Genomic DNA, 17,779 nt, shown 5'->3' on the forward strand with positions numbered 1-17,779 from the left:
ATGGTCACTGACTCACCATATTCCTGTGCTGAGATTCTTTCAGCAGCTGACTGTTTCCAGCTCTGATGCTCATGATCCTCAATGATCCCCAGCTATGTACAGTCTACAGACCTGGTTATTCTTGAAAAGCCTCAACATTTCACAGGAAAATTCAAGAATAGTACTCTGATGTCTGTTTACACAGTGATGGAGATGGACACCATGTTAACATAACATCTTCTATGTACCAGACACAAAATTCATGCTCGCATAACTTAAACAACTCCTGTTCAGAATAGCCTTTGAAAATCCATTGTTTTAAAGTTTTATTTTATTGTACAGATATAAATTCATATCCCATGTTATGGCACAGAGTGGACATTTTGGGAGTCATGATGGATATTTTCAGGGTAGATAGAGCATTCCAACTATAAGGCACAATGGATAGCAACTCTTCAGGTGGGACTTCAGTTGAGGTCAATGTAAGTTTTAGTCTCTTCTCTATGCCCTCAGTGCCTTGGCCTGATGTGAAAGGCTCCAGTGCCTAACCCCACTTGGCTGCTAGACGCCATTGGGACATGGTGGTTTTCTGGAACCTTCCCTCTAACTCACCCCTGCAGCAAACATGGGTCTGTAATGCCTGCCTGAGATTCCTCCTGGCCCACAATTAGGCAGTGAGTAGAAGTAAGTGCTGTAAAAGCTAACAGGTGTTTTCTAGTCTCTGATGGAGTAATAGGAAAATAAAAATCAGATACATTTGATGGCCCTATGAACCATTACATAATATCAAGTTATTATTGCCTACAGAAATAGCCTGGCTGCTTCTCTATAACAGTGCCACCATGGCTCATGTCAGGTAGATTGGCTTTTATGGACTCTGGAATTCATTTTATTCATGAAGGTTACCTGGGTCTCAATGCCCACTTCACTGCTCTTGGAAAAGGTACTGTCTGGAGAATCTCAAGATCCACCTAGCCAGGAACAAAAGCTGCAGGAGATAGCATTGGGATGCTTATTGCAGCTGCATTTCCTGATATGACATCAAAACCAATGAGTGTCAGGAGGCCTTCAGATGTGTCACCATATCAGGACATTCCTAAAGGTCAAGACTACATTTCTACTGTCTCTGGGGCCTCCAAATCAGCTATGCTAAAATATGTACTGAAATCATCAGCCATCACTCTTTGCTCTTTTCAAAGTGCAGACTTGAATTACTTATGTTATCTGCTCTATAGGAAATAGATGGGGAATGATTGAGGGAGATCAATATTCTCAACTTTACCTGGACAAGCTGCAGCTTTCATCTGCTCTTAAGGTAAATTTCATCCCATCAACAGGCATCCAGGGTTGTCTGATGCGTGGGGAGCAGTCAGGCCTGGTTTGGATCCATGTTGCCCATGACTTCTCCTCCCCATTGGGCCAAGCATAGTTCTGTGCTATTGTCCCTCTTCCCTTTCTACCCAACCAGATATTACCTTCTGACCAATCCCTAGGCTTCTTCCACACAGGATCCTGCAGTGAAGTTTGCCAAACACAGATGGTCTTCATGCAAAAAGTCAGAGAACCGGGGCCCTTCCTCTATAGTGATGGTGGCAGACAAGTATCTTTAGTCCTTCCTGTCCAGCCTTGACTAAATACCTCTCCTAGAACAGTGAGTAAAAGGGCTTTCCTTGAGAAGTTTTTAATTTCTATGGCTCACAAGAAACACTCAGGCCTGACTTAGCCTTCAGAATCACCTTGCTGATGTTGAGCATATTTGAATTGGTCAAAGATAAATAAAGTTAGGACAATTTAAATTAGTGTTTAATTACACTGAGTTATAGCCAGTTATAATAACAATACAAAATGAACAATTAATGAATATAATTGCATTTAATCATAATCCTACAATTTTGGGGAATGTGTATGTATCTGTAGCATGCATTTGTGTAGTATATAGTTGTGTGTTCCTACACACAACTACACATCACATTCACACAATCATTAACATATTGCTACTGTCTGTCTTGTGCTAGAAGTCAGCGCAAGGTTTTCACATTTCCACAGCTTTCCTTTATCTGTAAATATATCTAGCACTCTAAAAAGATCCTGCACGAAGTTCGTGTCCAGGAATAAGATGACACTGTGCTTGGTGACATAGAAGGTGAGCTCGCTGAGGGCACAGCTAGCCTGCTGCACTGGTATTGAGCCCTGCAAAGAACCTCACCTCTACACTTATATTTCTACCTATAAGAGTGCATTCCACATGCAGATGCAGTTAGGAAACCAGATTCACCCAAATAATGCCTTTGCTTAGATAATGGTTTTTCTCAATTTTGAAACTACTGTGTGAAATAATGTATAAGAAGCACAGTCATGATTCCAATTTTTTAATGGTGGTAGCTCCCAGATGTGAGTGTCTCATGCATTCAGATAGGATGAAGTGAGGATGCTGTACAGTAAAGTCACAAGTCATTGTGATTTTCTATCCCAGGTTTTCTTGCTTCAGGTGCAGCTTCAAAAGCTTCAAAAGTTGTTATCTGGACCAGTGCTGCCGTCTTTGACCTTGACACTCACCTTTGAGGCTCCTGGATTGTCCATAAGAACTGCTAGTTACTGTTAGGATTGGGTCTCTTAGGTCTTAGTGAAGGGCTGTAGTTGAGGTAAAACGTTGATTATAATGGAGGCACACTTTATAAACAGTCATCATAAATAAAAACAAGCTCTGTAATTAATTAAATTCAGGAAAATGAAAATGGCACCATCATCGTGGTCATTTCCTAGAAATATACTTAACACATGATGAAACAATGTAGCACAATGCTTCTTATACTATAGATGCATAAACGTATGTTCCTTAGAATTCAAACATGTGTTAATACTGATGAATGGATCATGAATTTTTTTTATATACAATGGAATTTTATTCAGCCAAAAATAAGATTGAAATTTTGTCATCTGCCTGTAATTGGATGGAACTGAAGAAGATCAATTCAAGGGATGTTAGCCAGGTTCAGAAGGACAAAGGAATATATTTTCTCTCAGATTTGTGATGTAGACCTATCATAAATACAAGCAATATTATGAAAAGCAGGTCATGCTATGGGGAGGGAACATGCAAGAGAGGGAATGTAAAACAGGAAGTAGAGAAGGTGAATGTGGTTGATGTTCTTCACAAGAAAAATAAATATAAAAATTTTAAACCTGTTTAAATCTCCATAAGATTGGGACTGTGGAAGAAAGGTGAAAATGGAGGGCACAAAACAACTCACATTATTTTACATATACATAGAAATATCTCAATGAAACGTGTGTGAAGCAAACTTAAACAAAAAGGTCATTAAAAATGGAGAACAGGAAGGCTAAAGTGGTTCATTCTGTGGAGTTAGTAACAATGCTTGGGAGAAGATATATAGAAATGGCTCAGGAGGGTAGAAATAATATATATTCATGTATGTAAATGGAAACATGAGACCAGTTGTAGAAAATTCTAGGCATCAGGGGAGATGGAAAAAGGGGAATAATGGAGGGCATGAATTCATCTGTGATAAACTGTTAGAACTTTTGTAAGTGATACAATGTACCCCCAGCACAACAATAATAAAGAATGAATGGATAAAACATTGCTAATTTGAAATTTCCCTACTCTGTGTTTTCCTAGTATGGTGGCTGGGATCTGAGTTACCCAAACAATCAGAATGGACTTGTAGCTCTATTGTTCTTTTCCCCAATTGACAAAGCCCTTTTCCTAGGCTATGCTTCACCCACATCCTCCATGTCACAACAGCCCCAAGGGATCTGCCTTCTCCCTCTGGGTTTCTGAAAGTCTCAAGGTGTGGTTTTCACACTGTGTATCTTACACAGCAATCCACAGTCAAGTCCTCAGCTGTCAGGCTGCTCTGCATCATCAAGGCTGTGTCCACTCTCAGCGTCAGACTGTCCTAGAATTTCTGATCCTATCTGGTTGTGCCATTCTCAGGGTCAATCCTGCCCATCCGCTCAAGTCCCTGTCTGGGTGTCTGCCTCACTCAGTGCATATTGTAGCTGATGAATGTGAAACTGACTGTCTTGCAGGACACCTTCACTGAGTTCCCTGGCCTCCTCATAACAGATTTAGGCTGCTCAAGCAGGACCTGGGCATGAACTCTTGTGGAAAGGAAGTGGTGTGCATCAATTCCATGTCAAACTCTGGCCCCACTTCAGGCCTGGGACTGAAGAGCCCCTTTCCTGGTGCATGTGCCACCCAAAAGATGAAGCTCCAGCTGCAGCCCATGGTGACGAGCGGTGCTCTCAGGATTCTGTAGAAGAGGGGGTGGTTGTAGAATGCTCAGAGCACAGTCCTATTTGTATTTACCACAGCTGCCTCAAGTAGTTTGAATAATCACAATGCTGTGGGTTTGTCTTAGCTCAAGACCTGATCCAAATTGAGAGGGAGCATGTATCTGATACTTGCAACAAGGAGCAGCAGGAAGGATATTTTCAAGGAGTTTCTCAGATTCACAAGTCAGGAATACAAGTCTTTAGATCTATACATGAAGATGCTGTGATTTTCTGATTTGATCCTCCTGTGTTGTTTTTTCTATATTTTCCATTATCTGAAGTATTGAAGAAAAGCTGACAATTTGGAATTTTTTTGTACGCTAAAATGCAATTTATATCTACTGCCTGCATTTTTCAAAAGGTAGCCTAATTGTCAAACAAGTTTTGATTAATGTGTTCATTTAAGAAACACCATTCACTACAACCAATCAATGTGTACTTTGTAAAACATGATTAAATTCACAGGCATTCCTTATTAGTAAAATAAACCAAAGCAAAGTATATATTATATACTATTATACATTACAGAACAATAGAACTAATTAAATTAGAAAAAATAATATCAGCAGTTGCCCGGGGACAGTGTAGGAGCGAGGAAATTGGAGAAAGGAGAAATTTCAGAGAAATGAGAGGCAGTGTTGAGGGAAATAGATTTCTTTCTGTGTTGGTAATGGTGATGGTTTTATAGATTGTTATCACATAGTACACGTTTACATATGCATGATGGTGCACAAGTTATACTTCATTAAAGCTATTACAAATAAACAACAGTAAACGTAGGCAGGTAAGGATGGAGAGATAATAACACAGGAAATGTTGGAGATTCCAGAGTGATGTTTCAGAGAATCTTCATTGCTGGTTTATGTTTAGAAAAGCACAAGATGTATGAAAATGGCATCATTTTCTCTACAGAGGAAGAGAGGTGGACTCCATCACTAAGCATGTCCAGCTCTACCTTGGATTTCACTAAGAGGCAGAGGAAGTGGAGAATTGTGGATAGGACTACAGGTCCAAATACTTGAGTTTGTATTTAGCAGATATCACACATCTTTCAGCTTTTGACTCTATATGTTTGTACCATGTAAGAAGTGAGTGGAATGTGTGACTACATGCATGCTAACACTGAGATAAAATAATGAATGTTCACTGGCTAATAAAGCACCAACAAAAATTGCACTTAACAGATATTATCAATGATTGCACATTTCTCTCAGCACACCCACAGCAGCTTGGCAGTGCCTTCTCTTTGACACCCAACACCTGAGCCTGTTATATAGTAAACAAGCATGCATATAATACTTCCTTCTCTCCATAAGTACCAGCCCAGCCCTGACCCAGCAACTCTGGGAGAGGAGCCCAGTCCTGGCTCCCCAGCTAATCCCATTCAGTTATCACCCAGGAATACAGACCACTTACCATGGAGTTGGAGCTTAGCTGGGTTTTACTTGTTGCTATTTTAAAAGGTGATTGATGGAGAACAAGAGATGCTGAGTGTGAGAGTGGACCTGAGTGAGAGGAACAGTGAGTACTTGTGACAGCTTCCTGACCACAACTCTCTGTGTTTGCAGGTGTCCAGTGTGAGGTGCAACTGGTGGAGTCTGGGGGATGCTTGGTGCAGCCTGTAGGTTCCCTGAGGCTCTCATGTGCAGCCTCTGGATTCACCTTCAGTGATTACTACATGAATTGGGTACACCAAGCTCCAGCCAAGTGACTGGAGTGGGTGGGTTTCATTAGAAACAAAGCTAATAGTTACACAACAGATTACAATGCATCTGTGAAAGGCCGATTCACCATCTCCAGAGACAATGACAAGAGCATGCTGTATCTGCTAATGAACAGCCTGAGTGCCGAGGACATGGCCGTGTATTACTGTGCAAGAGACACCGTGGATAAACTACAGTTAGAGCCCAGACACAAACTTCCTTGCTGCGAAGGGATCAAGACCAGCAGGGCACGCAGTGCACTAGGAGATTCTCCATTGTCATCACCCATAGCAGATTCTGAACAAGTTCCAGGATGCTGGTGACTCTTTTTTCATGTCAGTCTGGGCAGAGAGTCAGTGGTACCCCTGGTTACAAGAGTTTGGGATTCACGTTGTGTGCAAGAGGGAGGAGAAACCAGATCACTGACCCATAAAACCTAATAGGTCTCAAGTCTTCCCCCATTCCTCCTGTAGAACTGTGCTCATCTGTACCACACAAACCCAATTCTACTCTTTTACTTCAATTTATTTTAAATTATTATTCAAGAACAAATTTTTACAACCTCCTTTTCTGCTTGTTCAATCAGAAAATGTACCTTGTGACCCCTGAGACCTAATTCCAGTGCTGCTCCATGTACTGTTATCTCAAGTGTGTTTCAGGGTACAGCTCCTGAAGAACCCCAGGACAGACTGATGAGATTTTCCACTTTCCGTTCCCAGGGCTTCCTGCTGTCCTCTGCGCAAGGTGACTCCTGAGAAATCAATGTGGGCCTTGGGTGTCGGTGTTAAGATGATCAGGCAACACAGGATGTGGGCACAGAGCTCACCTTGCTCTACCTTTTCTGTCACGGAATCAACTCCATCCCTATAACTGTGGGGAGACCTGTAGATAGGACACCTCAGGGAACAGCATCTAGGTCTCTTGTGAGCCATGTCCTGTGGCTCTGTCATGATAACTGTCACCCTGGTACCAGGGCCTTGCACAAGATAAGCAACCACTCTACCTCTTGTATCACATCCCCAGACCTTTTGTTTTTGTGTTTTTGTGGTACTGTGGTTTGAACTCAGGACCTACACCACGAGCTGCTCCACCAACCTTTTTTTGTGATGGTTTTATTCAATTTATGGTCTCATGAACTATTTTCCTGGGCTGGCTAGAACCATAATCATGCTGATCTCTGCCTCCTGAGAAGCTAAGATTATAAGCATGAGTCACTGGGACTGTCTCTGTATCTCAAACTCTGCTGGTACTCTTCTCAAATGAGCTATCATTTCCCTCCTATATCCTGAGTAGCTGGGATTTCAGACATGCACAAACACTCAGCTTCATGGTGGTTTTGAGTTTAGTACCCATGAGAATAGTGACATTGAACACTGTTTCATGAAAACTTACATATGGTCATAAGTGTGTCTTTCTTTGAAAAATGTTTATATCTGTTTGTGGGTTTTTAATTAAGTTGTTTTTAGGAATGATATTTTGGAGTTAATTATATATTCTAGACATCCACCACTTTTCAGATGGATGGTTTAATATATTTCCTTCCATATGCATGTTTGCCTCTTCATGTGTTGATTGTTTCTATTGTTCTGCAGAAGATTTTTAGTTTGGAATCTTATTTGTCAATTTTGATCTTGATTCCTGATATTTGGAGTCCTGTCATTTCCACTAACTTCAAGGATTTCCTCCATTTCCTATTCCAGTAGCTTCACAGAAAGAATCTTGGATTTATGTTTTATGCCATTTTCAGGTGATCTTTATAACTGGTTAGATTGTGGTCTACCTCCATTCTTCAACCTGTGGATGTCATATTTTCCCAGAACCATCTATTATAAATACCGCCCTGACTCCAGTGTGCATTCATAGCCTTTGTCAGAAATACCGTGGCTGTAGACACACAGGTCACTTCTAGCTCTCTGTTCTCTGTCCTCTGTGTATCTGTTGTGTTTATGCCCATGTCCTGCTGTGTTAATTACTCTACTATAGTTTAAAATGAGGTAGGGCAATGCTTTGTACTTTATTCTTTGTGCTAAAATGGATATTTTTGTGGTTTGATACAAATTTTAGGAATTTTCAAAGCTTTACTAATGCATTTCTCGAGTAGTCTTAAGATCTTAATATTAGGTATTTTAACAAATGAACACAAATTTCTTCTATTTTTGTTTTTGTTTCTTCTGTTTTGTATATTTTCCTTGATATAGATATTACATCTCTGATTAAGTTTGCTTATAATATCCTACTTTTTATTGCTATATTTGGTGCAACATGTGATTTTGCATTAATTTTGAATGGGTACCTGTCCTTACCTGTTTTTGGTATCATAGTGTGCAGGACTCACAAAGTGAATTTAGAATTTAGTCACTGTTTAGAATGACTGAATGATTGAAGAAGTCTTTTTATCTGTTCTTTCTTCAATATTGGCTTCAGCAGAGAAGCCATCAGTCATGGGATCCTTTCACTGCATAATTTTTATTAATCAAACAGTCAGTCTTATTACTGGTTTTTGTTCAGGCTTTCAGGTTTTTTAGTGTTTACTGTTTCAGCCTTGGGAAAGTGTACATGAACTAGAGTTATTCTATTTACTACAGGTTATCAAAATTTTTGCCTTTCAGTTTTTCATAATAATATCTAGTGATATTTTTTCTGTGGAGTCTGTTGTAATGTGTTCCCCTTCATCTCTATCTCTCTTACTTGAGTCTATTAACTGTTTCTTACTTAGCCTGAGGAATTCTCAGTTGTGTTTATATTTAGAACCCACCAGGTCTTTTTTCTCTTGAAATTAAAAAAATTGTAGGACTCTAATTTACCTACTCTTTCTTTCATCCCTTCCTTTTTTCTTTCCTTTATTCCTTCCTTTACTCTTCCCTTCCTTCACTCCTCCCTCCCTCCTTCCCTTCTTTTCTTCGTTATTTACTTGTTTATGTTTATCAGTACTTTGGTCTTGATCTCAGATCCTTAATCTTGATACACAGGTGCTATACCACCTGAGCAACTATCCAGTACTAGCTTCTTTTAGATATTTTAAGAGAGGCATTTGCTATAGGCAGGGGTGCCCTGGACCATTTTCTCATATTTGTACTTCCTCACATAGGTATGAGGCAGGTGGGCTACTCACCCAGCCATTGGTTGAGTTTGAATCTTTGAACATTTACACTGGGCAGGGCTCAACCTTGATCTTCCTAGTCTCCAGATAGCTAGGATTGGGGGCTTGAGCCACCATGCCTTGCTTTGCCTCTAATACATTTACTTTAATTTTTAGAATTTTTTTATTTCTCATAATTCTGAGTTTTATTCTCCCTTATTTTACTACTGTTGTAAAATACAATGATAGATTTTTTACTTCAGATATTTCAGCTTTACATCTAGGCACTGAGTGCTATCAACTTCCCTCTTCATATAGTTTTTGATGTTTATAATAGATTTTGATATAGTGTGCCTTCATTTTTGCACATAATTAAAATGCATTAGCATTCATTGATTGTACATGGTGTTTCATTGAGGCATTTTCCTGTGTGAGTACCATTTACTTCCATCAAACTCATCCTCATGTTCTGGTGTTTTGCATTCTTAAACTTCTTTGCACCTCTCCTTTTCAAAATGTATTCAGTAGGGTTCATTGTGCTATCTCCATATATATATATATACACACTTTGAACCTATTAACCCCCCCAGTCACCAATCCTTTCCCCTTGACCTTCCCACTGATTTCTCCATCTGCCAGCATCCCCTCTACATTCATGCAGCATTATTATTCTGTATAATTAATACTGTCATTATTATTTTATATCTAGAGTCCTCATATGTGAGAAGGCATGATCTTGGCCTTTTGAGTTCACCTTATCTTGTTCAAATGATAGTCTCCAGTTCCATGCATTATCGTGCAACCATCACAAACTCATTATGCTTCATAGCAGAATTACACATTATTGTGTGTATATATATATATACATATTTCATATACATTTATATATACATTTATATATTCATATTATATATATATTTTTTTATTGATTCTTTCATTGTTGGTTACTTGTACTGATTCCACAGCTTGGCTACTGTGAATAGAATTGTGACAAACAGGTCCACAGGTACGCTATTGTTTATTGATTTACAGTCTGTTGGTTATATGCCCAATGGTGGTATTAGTAGGGTAATAAGGTAGGTCTATTTAGAGGTTTGATGAAACTCAGTAATGATTTCTGTAGAGGTTGCACTAGTTCAAATTTCCAGCAATGGAATATGATGTTTCCTTCTCCCATATCCTCACCAGCACTTGACAGCGTCTGTTTTCTTGATGATTGTCCTCTGACTTGGGTCAAATGCAATCCTAGTGTAATAATGATCTGCATTTCCATTTTGGCTGAGGATGTTGGACATTTCTCTACTTATTTGCAATCCTTTGTGATTCTGTAGAATCGCCATGGAAATGGAACCCCCAAGCCCATTTTCTAGACATGTAGCTACTAGCAATGCTAAGGTGACCCACAACTGATTCATTGTTCAGGTCACTGCAAAGGGAGGAAAGCCCATGCTGCTTTGGGCTGCATATTGCTGAGGTACAGTCATGGTGGCACAGTTCCACAACCATCCACACTTAAAGTCAGCTGAATCTGGTCTGAGGTAGTGAGGCCATGTGTCTTACCCTGGTACAGGGGCTAGTTCAGAGTTTCTGTCACAGGCCAGTGTGGGGATAAGAACTTTAGGGGTCTGTCCAGTGTTAGGTTTCATTATTGGTCTTAAGTCTCAGAACAAGTTTCATAAGCTTACTACCATTGGTCTACACCCACATGATGTGGCATTGTACCACCTTGTGATGCCTAAGGTTGTTATAAGGCCAGCAAGGCCTTGTCAAACTAGGCTAATGCTAATCTGGTAAGTACCTGATACTCACATCCCCAGGGGGCCACAATAAATCAATGTGGAACTGTGTACTCCAAATTCACTCCAAAACTGGCATGGAGTCTTTGATAGAAACTTATAATTCACTGTATTTATGTGCCGGCCCCACCTGTGAGCCCTCCCTTGTGGGTAGGAACTTTTTCTTCTGCACAATGCTAGGTCTCAATGCCTGGCCATGACCTCCAATGCAAATCCCTGTGCTTGTGCCCATGTCCCAGTCCTTTGAATCTGGGGTCTCTGGTCTTCTACCAAAGGATGGAAGAGGGATACTGAAGGCAATCTCTTTGCTTCCTGGCCTAAAACCTTTCCAGTAGTTCAGTCCCTGAGCACTGGCCTGGAAGAAGGGGCCATTGAGTCTTTGCACTGTGTTGTTCTAAATTCAGAAGGTCTGATCCCTCCAGCATTTTTCAATTAGTCTTTTTACCATGTTATGCTATATTCAGCAGTTATGATCCCTCTTGCCTTCATCATTGAATCTTTTGCTATGTTATAATAAATTCAGGAGCTATAATTCCTTGATCTCTTAAGCTCTTTTAAAATTAATTAGGATTAAGTATGTTTGTTCAATGTGCTTTGTTTGTGTGGAGACAATAACTGCAAGGTCTACCCGTGTCCCTATCTTTCTGTGTCTTTTCACAAATGACTCGCTATAACTCATTATTTCCTGGGTTAGAGTATCACAGTCTATGGGGTTACTGTTGAGCACTTGTAATGATAACACTGATGACTTCAGACAAGGACATAGATACCACATTTTTGCCTGTTAAAAGTTTGTATTACAGTCATTTATTTAAAAAAATTTTAATTCATTTATTCATATATACACACATTATATGGACCATTTGTCCCCCTTGCACCCACCCGACCAACCCCCTCACTTTCAGGCAGAAACTGTTCTGCCATTTTTTATTGAAAAGTAGACATAAGCAATAATAGGAAAGACAGTATTTTTGCTAGTTGAGATAAGGATACCTATACAGAGAGATTTCTAGCATTGCTTCCATGAACAGGTGTGTTACAACTGGCATTCATTCATCTCTACCTGACTTCTTCACAACTTCCTCGTTAATTCCCATATTGTCCTGTGTCATTTTAAGGTTACTGTATTAGATCCTCTGCAGTGGGGACATTAAACATTTTCAAGTTTTGGGTTTCCTACCTATCCACATTCCTCCCATATGTGCTCTCCCCTTAGTGTGTGACCCAAGTCCAAAAACATTGCTGCATTTGCCCTAGATCTAAAGTCCGCATATGAGGGAGAATATATGATTTTTGGTTACTACATATAAAATTAAGGATGCTCTGTGTGTCTACTATTTAATCTTTGTTTATTTCAGTTAGTGCACAAGTGGATACTTTTAAATTTTATGGGAGTCCCTAATGTCGGTGTTCTTGGTGTCTAGTAGTAAGGAAATGAACTTTTTCCAGTGGATGAATTTCTGTAGATGAGTACCTAAATTGGGAATCTGTGAGGCAAAAACCTAAACTAAACATCTCCCCTTTAATTTTTGAGTTATCACACATTAATTCCACAGGAAATTTTGATCTTCCTCCTCTTCCTGTTATTTTTCCCTTTCTTTTATTCCCCTTCATCCTCCTTGTGCATCTTCTTTTTGTTTTCAGAATATATTTCAGAGGGATCTCATTTACATTAGTGATTTCTGTATGTTTTGTCTTATGAGATCCCTGGAACAACATCATCAGTGTTGGAAGATCCTCATGACAGGGTTGAATTAATCCCTTAGTGATCCTTGTTGGTGCCTTGGCAGTGTTTCCACACAGCCCTGATGATTAGGAACCCCTTGGAAAGGGACAGTACAGGCAGCAACACAGGCACTTCCCAGGGTTATGGAGAGACACCTGCCTTTGCATTTTGAGTTGTTTCCCACCCTTCTTAGATCAGATATCATCCCACTGCCACAGGCTCATCCAGCCCTGGTGACCATTAACTGCACAGACCTGCTTTTCCTTTGCACACACTGTAGCATGTGAAGACAACCCTTGAATCATGTGGCAGCAGTTATTCCCCTGAGCCTAGTTTTGGTTTTATTTGTCATTAAGGCAGATATGGGACATTCTAAAACATACATATTGCAACCTGATGCATTTGACCAAAGGTCACGTTAAGGAGGAGTTGACACAATAATGGTATCCTTAAATGTTAATTCATTATCAAAGTTCAATACAGAACAGCAAAATATATAACAGAGATATGGCAGGATGCACAAAGTTAGCACAGCACAAAACATCTCAAAATAATGCACAAATACTTCAGTAACAGCATGACAACCTGACTGTGATCATCGGGTCTCCCAGCTCAAGATAAATCCACTTAAAAAGGGTGGAATTCACTTTCTTTCAAAAGCCTCCACACCTCCTGCTCTGCTGGAACATCCATTCTTGTGATGCAGGTGATTTTTTCATTGCCCTTCAGCTTGTTCACACATGGGGGAGCACACAAATTATGTCCTGTGGGACGTTTTCACTTCATTGAAAACTGAAGAACAGCTTGAAACAAAGATAGTATCACACATTTAACACCTCCAGAAAAGATTTTAGTGATGAGACAGCAATAATGGTACCTTAGCTTTCTCAAATGGGTGCTGTAAGTATGAGTGGGATGCAAAAAGTTCCCAAAATTAATAATCTGGTAGCACAAGCAATGTATTTGGAAGTCTTTTTCCTGCTATAGTACTCACCACATAACCACTTTCTTTAACCCATTTATTTTATCTTATTGCCACATTATCCTGTGATTCCATTTTACCAAACTGGTTATAGTAGACTTTAATCCTTCTCTGTTGGTCACAGAGAGCTCAATAAAAAGCTGTCTAAAATACTTTCCTGCAGGACCCCAAGCACACAGTTCTCATCCTCTGATGTGAGTTTCAATCCCATGGCTTGTTCTCTTCACCAATCCTCTAGGGAGGAACAATACTTGCAATGATTCCTGGATGCATATCCAAAGAGAACATCAATCTGCTGGAAAAGTGACTCAATTAATCCAAACAAAGGGACTGCCAACACTGGTCCTGAGGGGCAGATCATCTCCATAGGGATCCAAAATGGAATCTGCACAGGCACAGGTGATACTCATCACAGATTGCTCCCCTCCTGAACTCCTATACCTGATTTCACCCATCAGGATAAAGATCCCTGTGGGGGGAATGCAAATCTAAATTCCACCCAGAACTGGGCTGAAAAGCCCCTCACAGAGCCTGGATCATGACTGCTCAACACCGTGGACAAGCTGTGTTCAACTCTCCTGCTTCTGACTCTCCCTACTTGTGAGTGCTCTTCAGTGCTCCCTTGGGATAGAAGTGCCCTGTCATCACCTGAACCTGCTTCACCTTCTTCTTGTGTATCTCCACAGGGGTCCTGTCCCAGGTCACACTGAAGGAGTCTGGCCCTGAATGGTCACACCTTCCCAGACCCTCAGGATGACATGTTCCTTCTCTGGCTTCCCACTGTCCTCCACTAACATGGTTGTGGGCTGGATTGTCAGCCCCCAGCAAGGTACTGGCCAGGTTGGCAAAGATTTGGTAGAATGATAATAGGTAATATAGCCCACTTCTGAAGATCTGACTCATCATCTCCAAGGACAGCTCCAACAGCCAGGTGTTCCTCACAATGCCCAGCATGGAACCTGCAGACACAGCCATCTATTACTGTGCTCAAATACCACAGTGAGATGCCTCAGGTGCATCCTACACAAGATCTAGTCTGTTACTCTGTGCTGGACTTGAATGGATGGGCCGGCTTGATCCTGAGAATGATAAGACCAACTATACACAGAACTTCCAGGGCAGGCTGACCCTGACAGTGGACAGATCCTCCAGCACAGCCTTCATGGACCTGATCAGGCTGACAGCTGATGACTTGGCTGTGTATTACTGTGCAAGACACATTGTGTAAAACACATCCTGAGTCTGTCAAAAAACCTGAAGGAGAAGTCAACTGGCTTGGGCTAAGATGACACAGTATGAGGATGATGACTGGTGTAAGGAAAGAGATTAATTACTTGAGAAAAAGAACAACAGAGCTATGAGTCCATGGTGATTGTTTGGGAAAATTTCACATGCCAGACATCATAGAAGCCAAATGGAGAGTCCTGGGATGTTCCCAATTAACAATGTTTTACTTATTTATTTTTTATTTTTGTTGTACTAGGAGTACATTGCAACATTTACAAAAGTTCTTTCTATATACCATAGTTGAACTTACCACCTCCATCATTCTCCTTTATCCCTCTTCCCACCATTCCTGGGAAAGTTACAAAAGGGCTCATTTTTCCATTTACATTCATGAGTATATGATCTTTCAACCATATTCACTCTCCTGCACCATTTCCTCATATCCTCCATCCATGGGTTCCAGTTCCCCAGAAAAACCTGTTTTGCCTTCCTTTTTTAATGACGTCTTTGTTTGTTTAAGGTGTTACATGAGGTGTTTCATTTTGACATTTCCATGGGTATATGTATAAGAACCTGAATTGGTTCATATCATCTCTTTTCCTTTATCCCCTAGGCCCTGTCTTATGGAAAGTTCAAAAGGTTTAAAAATTTAACATTTATTCTTCTGTAGGAAGTGCCTCAACCATACTGATGTTCTTAACCTCATATTGTGCTTCCATCATTTGTATGTGAACTCCCCTTAGTGTGACCTGTTTTTCATAATATTGCATGTATTTATAATAGGTTTATATTGTACATAGGAGAGAAAACATGAGGCTTTGACTTTCTGAACCTCTCTAACTGCACTTAAGGTGATCTTGTCGAGTTCCACCTATTTACTGGCAGATGACAAAAAGTCCATTCTGATGCTGAATAAAATCCCATGGTACAGAAATATCACATTTTCGGGTTTTTTTGTGGTACTGGGGCCTGAACTTACGGCCTTCACATTGAGCCACTCCACCAGACCAATATTTTGTTATAGGTTTTTTAGAGATAGTCTCATGAACTATTTGCATGGGATGGCTTGGAACTGTAATGCTCCTGATCTCTGCCTCCTGAGGAGCTGGGATTACAGGTGTGAGCCACCAACACCCAGAAATATCACATTTTCTAATCAAACCTGTATTGACAGTAACAGCCATGTGTTTGTTGTCATGGAAACATATATTAAATCCATTGGATAAGAAGCATGAAGAAGGCTTATTACATGACATTTTATCTTTATTCCTAGGAAATTACCACAGTGATTGTGCCATTTTATTTAGCAGAATTTAGCACTTATAGAACTGGTTTTGTTGATGGAAAAAGGAGGGACTGGCTCAGAGACTTACCCAAATCCTTACCACACAGCCTTCCCCACTCTTGGTATCCTACGCAGAAAATAAGGATTTTGAGCATTCAAGGTCTTATGGATGGCCACAAGACCTTCACTCAATGACTTTCTAGAATAGCCATGGAGAATCATTGGTGTTGCCCTGACAAATCATACACTATGAAGGGAGACCTAGTGTAGCTTCCAGGTATTTCAATAAAATCAGTATAAGTCACCCAGTGACCTGTGAAATTAAAATATCTTCAGATGATCATTCAATACAATGCTACAAATCCAAGTGTGCAGTTTCACTGTGGACATAGGTCTTCAAGTCAGTCAAGTGCATAGACAGGAACATGATAACCAATTTCATAGTAAAACTCTATATTTGCCTGAAGTCAACTCCAGTAATGTGAGTGATGGTCCAGGGCACACAGATGATATCCGGCCTTTGTGTGGAGCACTCAGTGTGAGGTCTACATTGAGTTGATCCAAGGCTCAGATCCCAGTCTTTAGTGAGCTCCCAGGTAGTAACCAAGAACAGGACATCATCAGACATACATCAGCCTGCAGGACACCAGGGGGCACTCACACCTCAGCCAGGGAAGGACCCTGAGGAGAGGTTGCAAAGAGAAGTCCTGAGTCTACTAGGGTTTCCTCTTCCCACTTAACCACAAGAAACTCTGGACCATCCCCCACATAGTTTTTAATACTTGCCCAGAAGGACATGAAGAAAGTCATATTCACACTAATTCACACACACTCACATATACTCTCACACACGGTTACATACACTCTGAAACACACACTCACAACCACAGTCACAGACACACTCCTACATGCACAGTGACACACACTAACACAGAGTAACATGCTCTCACATTCACACTCAAACACTCACATTCACACACACTCACATGCTTTCTGTGTTTTTCTTTTTTTGTTTTCATTTTTCTTTTATTATTCATATGTGCATACAAGGATTGGTTCATTTCTCCCCACTGCCCCCACCCCCTCCCTTACCACCCACTCCACCCCCTCCCTCTCCCCCCCCCGCTCAATAACCAGCAGAAACTATTTTGCCCTTATTTCTAATTTTGTTGTAGAGAGAATATCAGCAATAATAGGAAGGAACAAGGGTTTTTGCTGGTTGAGATAAGGATAGCTATACAGGGCATTGACACACATTGATTTCCTGTGGATGGGTGTTACCTTCTAGGTTAATTATTTTTGATCTAACCTTTTCTCTAGTACCTGTTCCCCTTTTCCTATTGGCCTCAGTTGCTTTAAGGTATCTGCTTTAGTTTCTCTGCGTTAAGGGCAACAAATGCTAGCTAGTTTTTTAGGTGTCTTACCTATCCTCATCCCTCCCTTGTGTGCTCTCGCTTTTATCAATGCTCATAGTCCAATCCCCTTGTTGTGTTTGCCCTTGATCTAATGTCCACATATGAGGGAGAACATACGATTTTTGGTTTTTTGAGCCAGGCTAACCTCACTCAGAATGATGTTCTCCAATTCCATCCATTTACCAGCGAATGATAACATTTCGTTCTTCTTCATGGCTGCATAAAATTCCATTGTGCATAGATACCACATTTTCTTAATCCATTCGTCAGTGGTGGGACATCTTGGCT

At 40.5% G+C, this 17,779-nt stretch overlaps 1 gene segment (V, D, J or C); it reads left to right on the forward strand.

Moving 5' to 3' along the window:
• The first annotated feature begins 5,695 nt into the window (after positions 1-5,695).
• Positions 5,696-14,792, forward strand: LOC141421259 (immunoglobulin heavy variable 3-72-like). The segment is given in 3 exon segments: positions 5,696-5,741; positions 5,847-6,300; positions 14,600-14,792. Coding segments are annotated over 3 exon segments (693 nt in total).
• Positions 14,793-17,779: the final 2,987 nt, after the last annotated feature.

This window comes from Castor canadensis, chromosome 3 (genome assembly GCF_047511655.1).
Source record: "Castor canadensis chromosome 3, mCasCan1.hap1v2, whole genome shotgun sequence".
NCBI classification, from domain to species: Eukaryota; Metazoa; Chordata; class Mammalia; order Rodentia; family Castoridae; genus Castor; species Castor canadensis.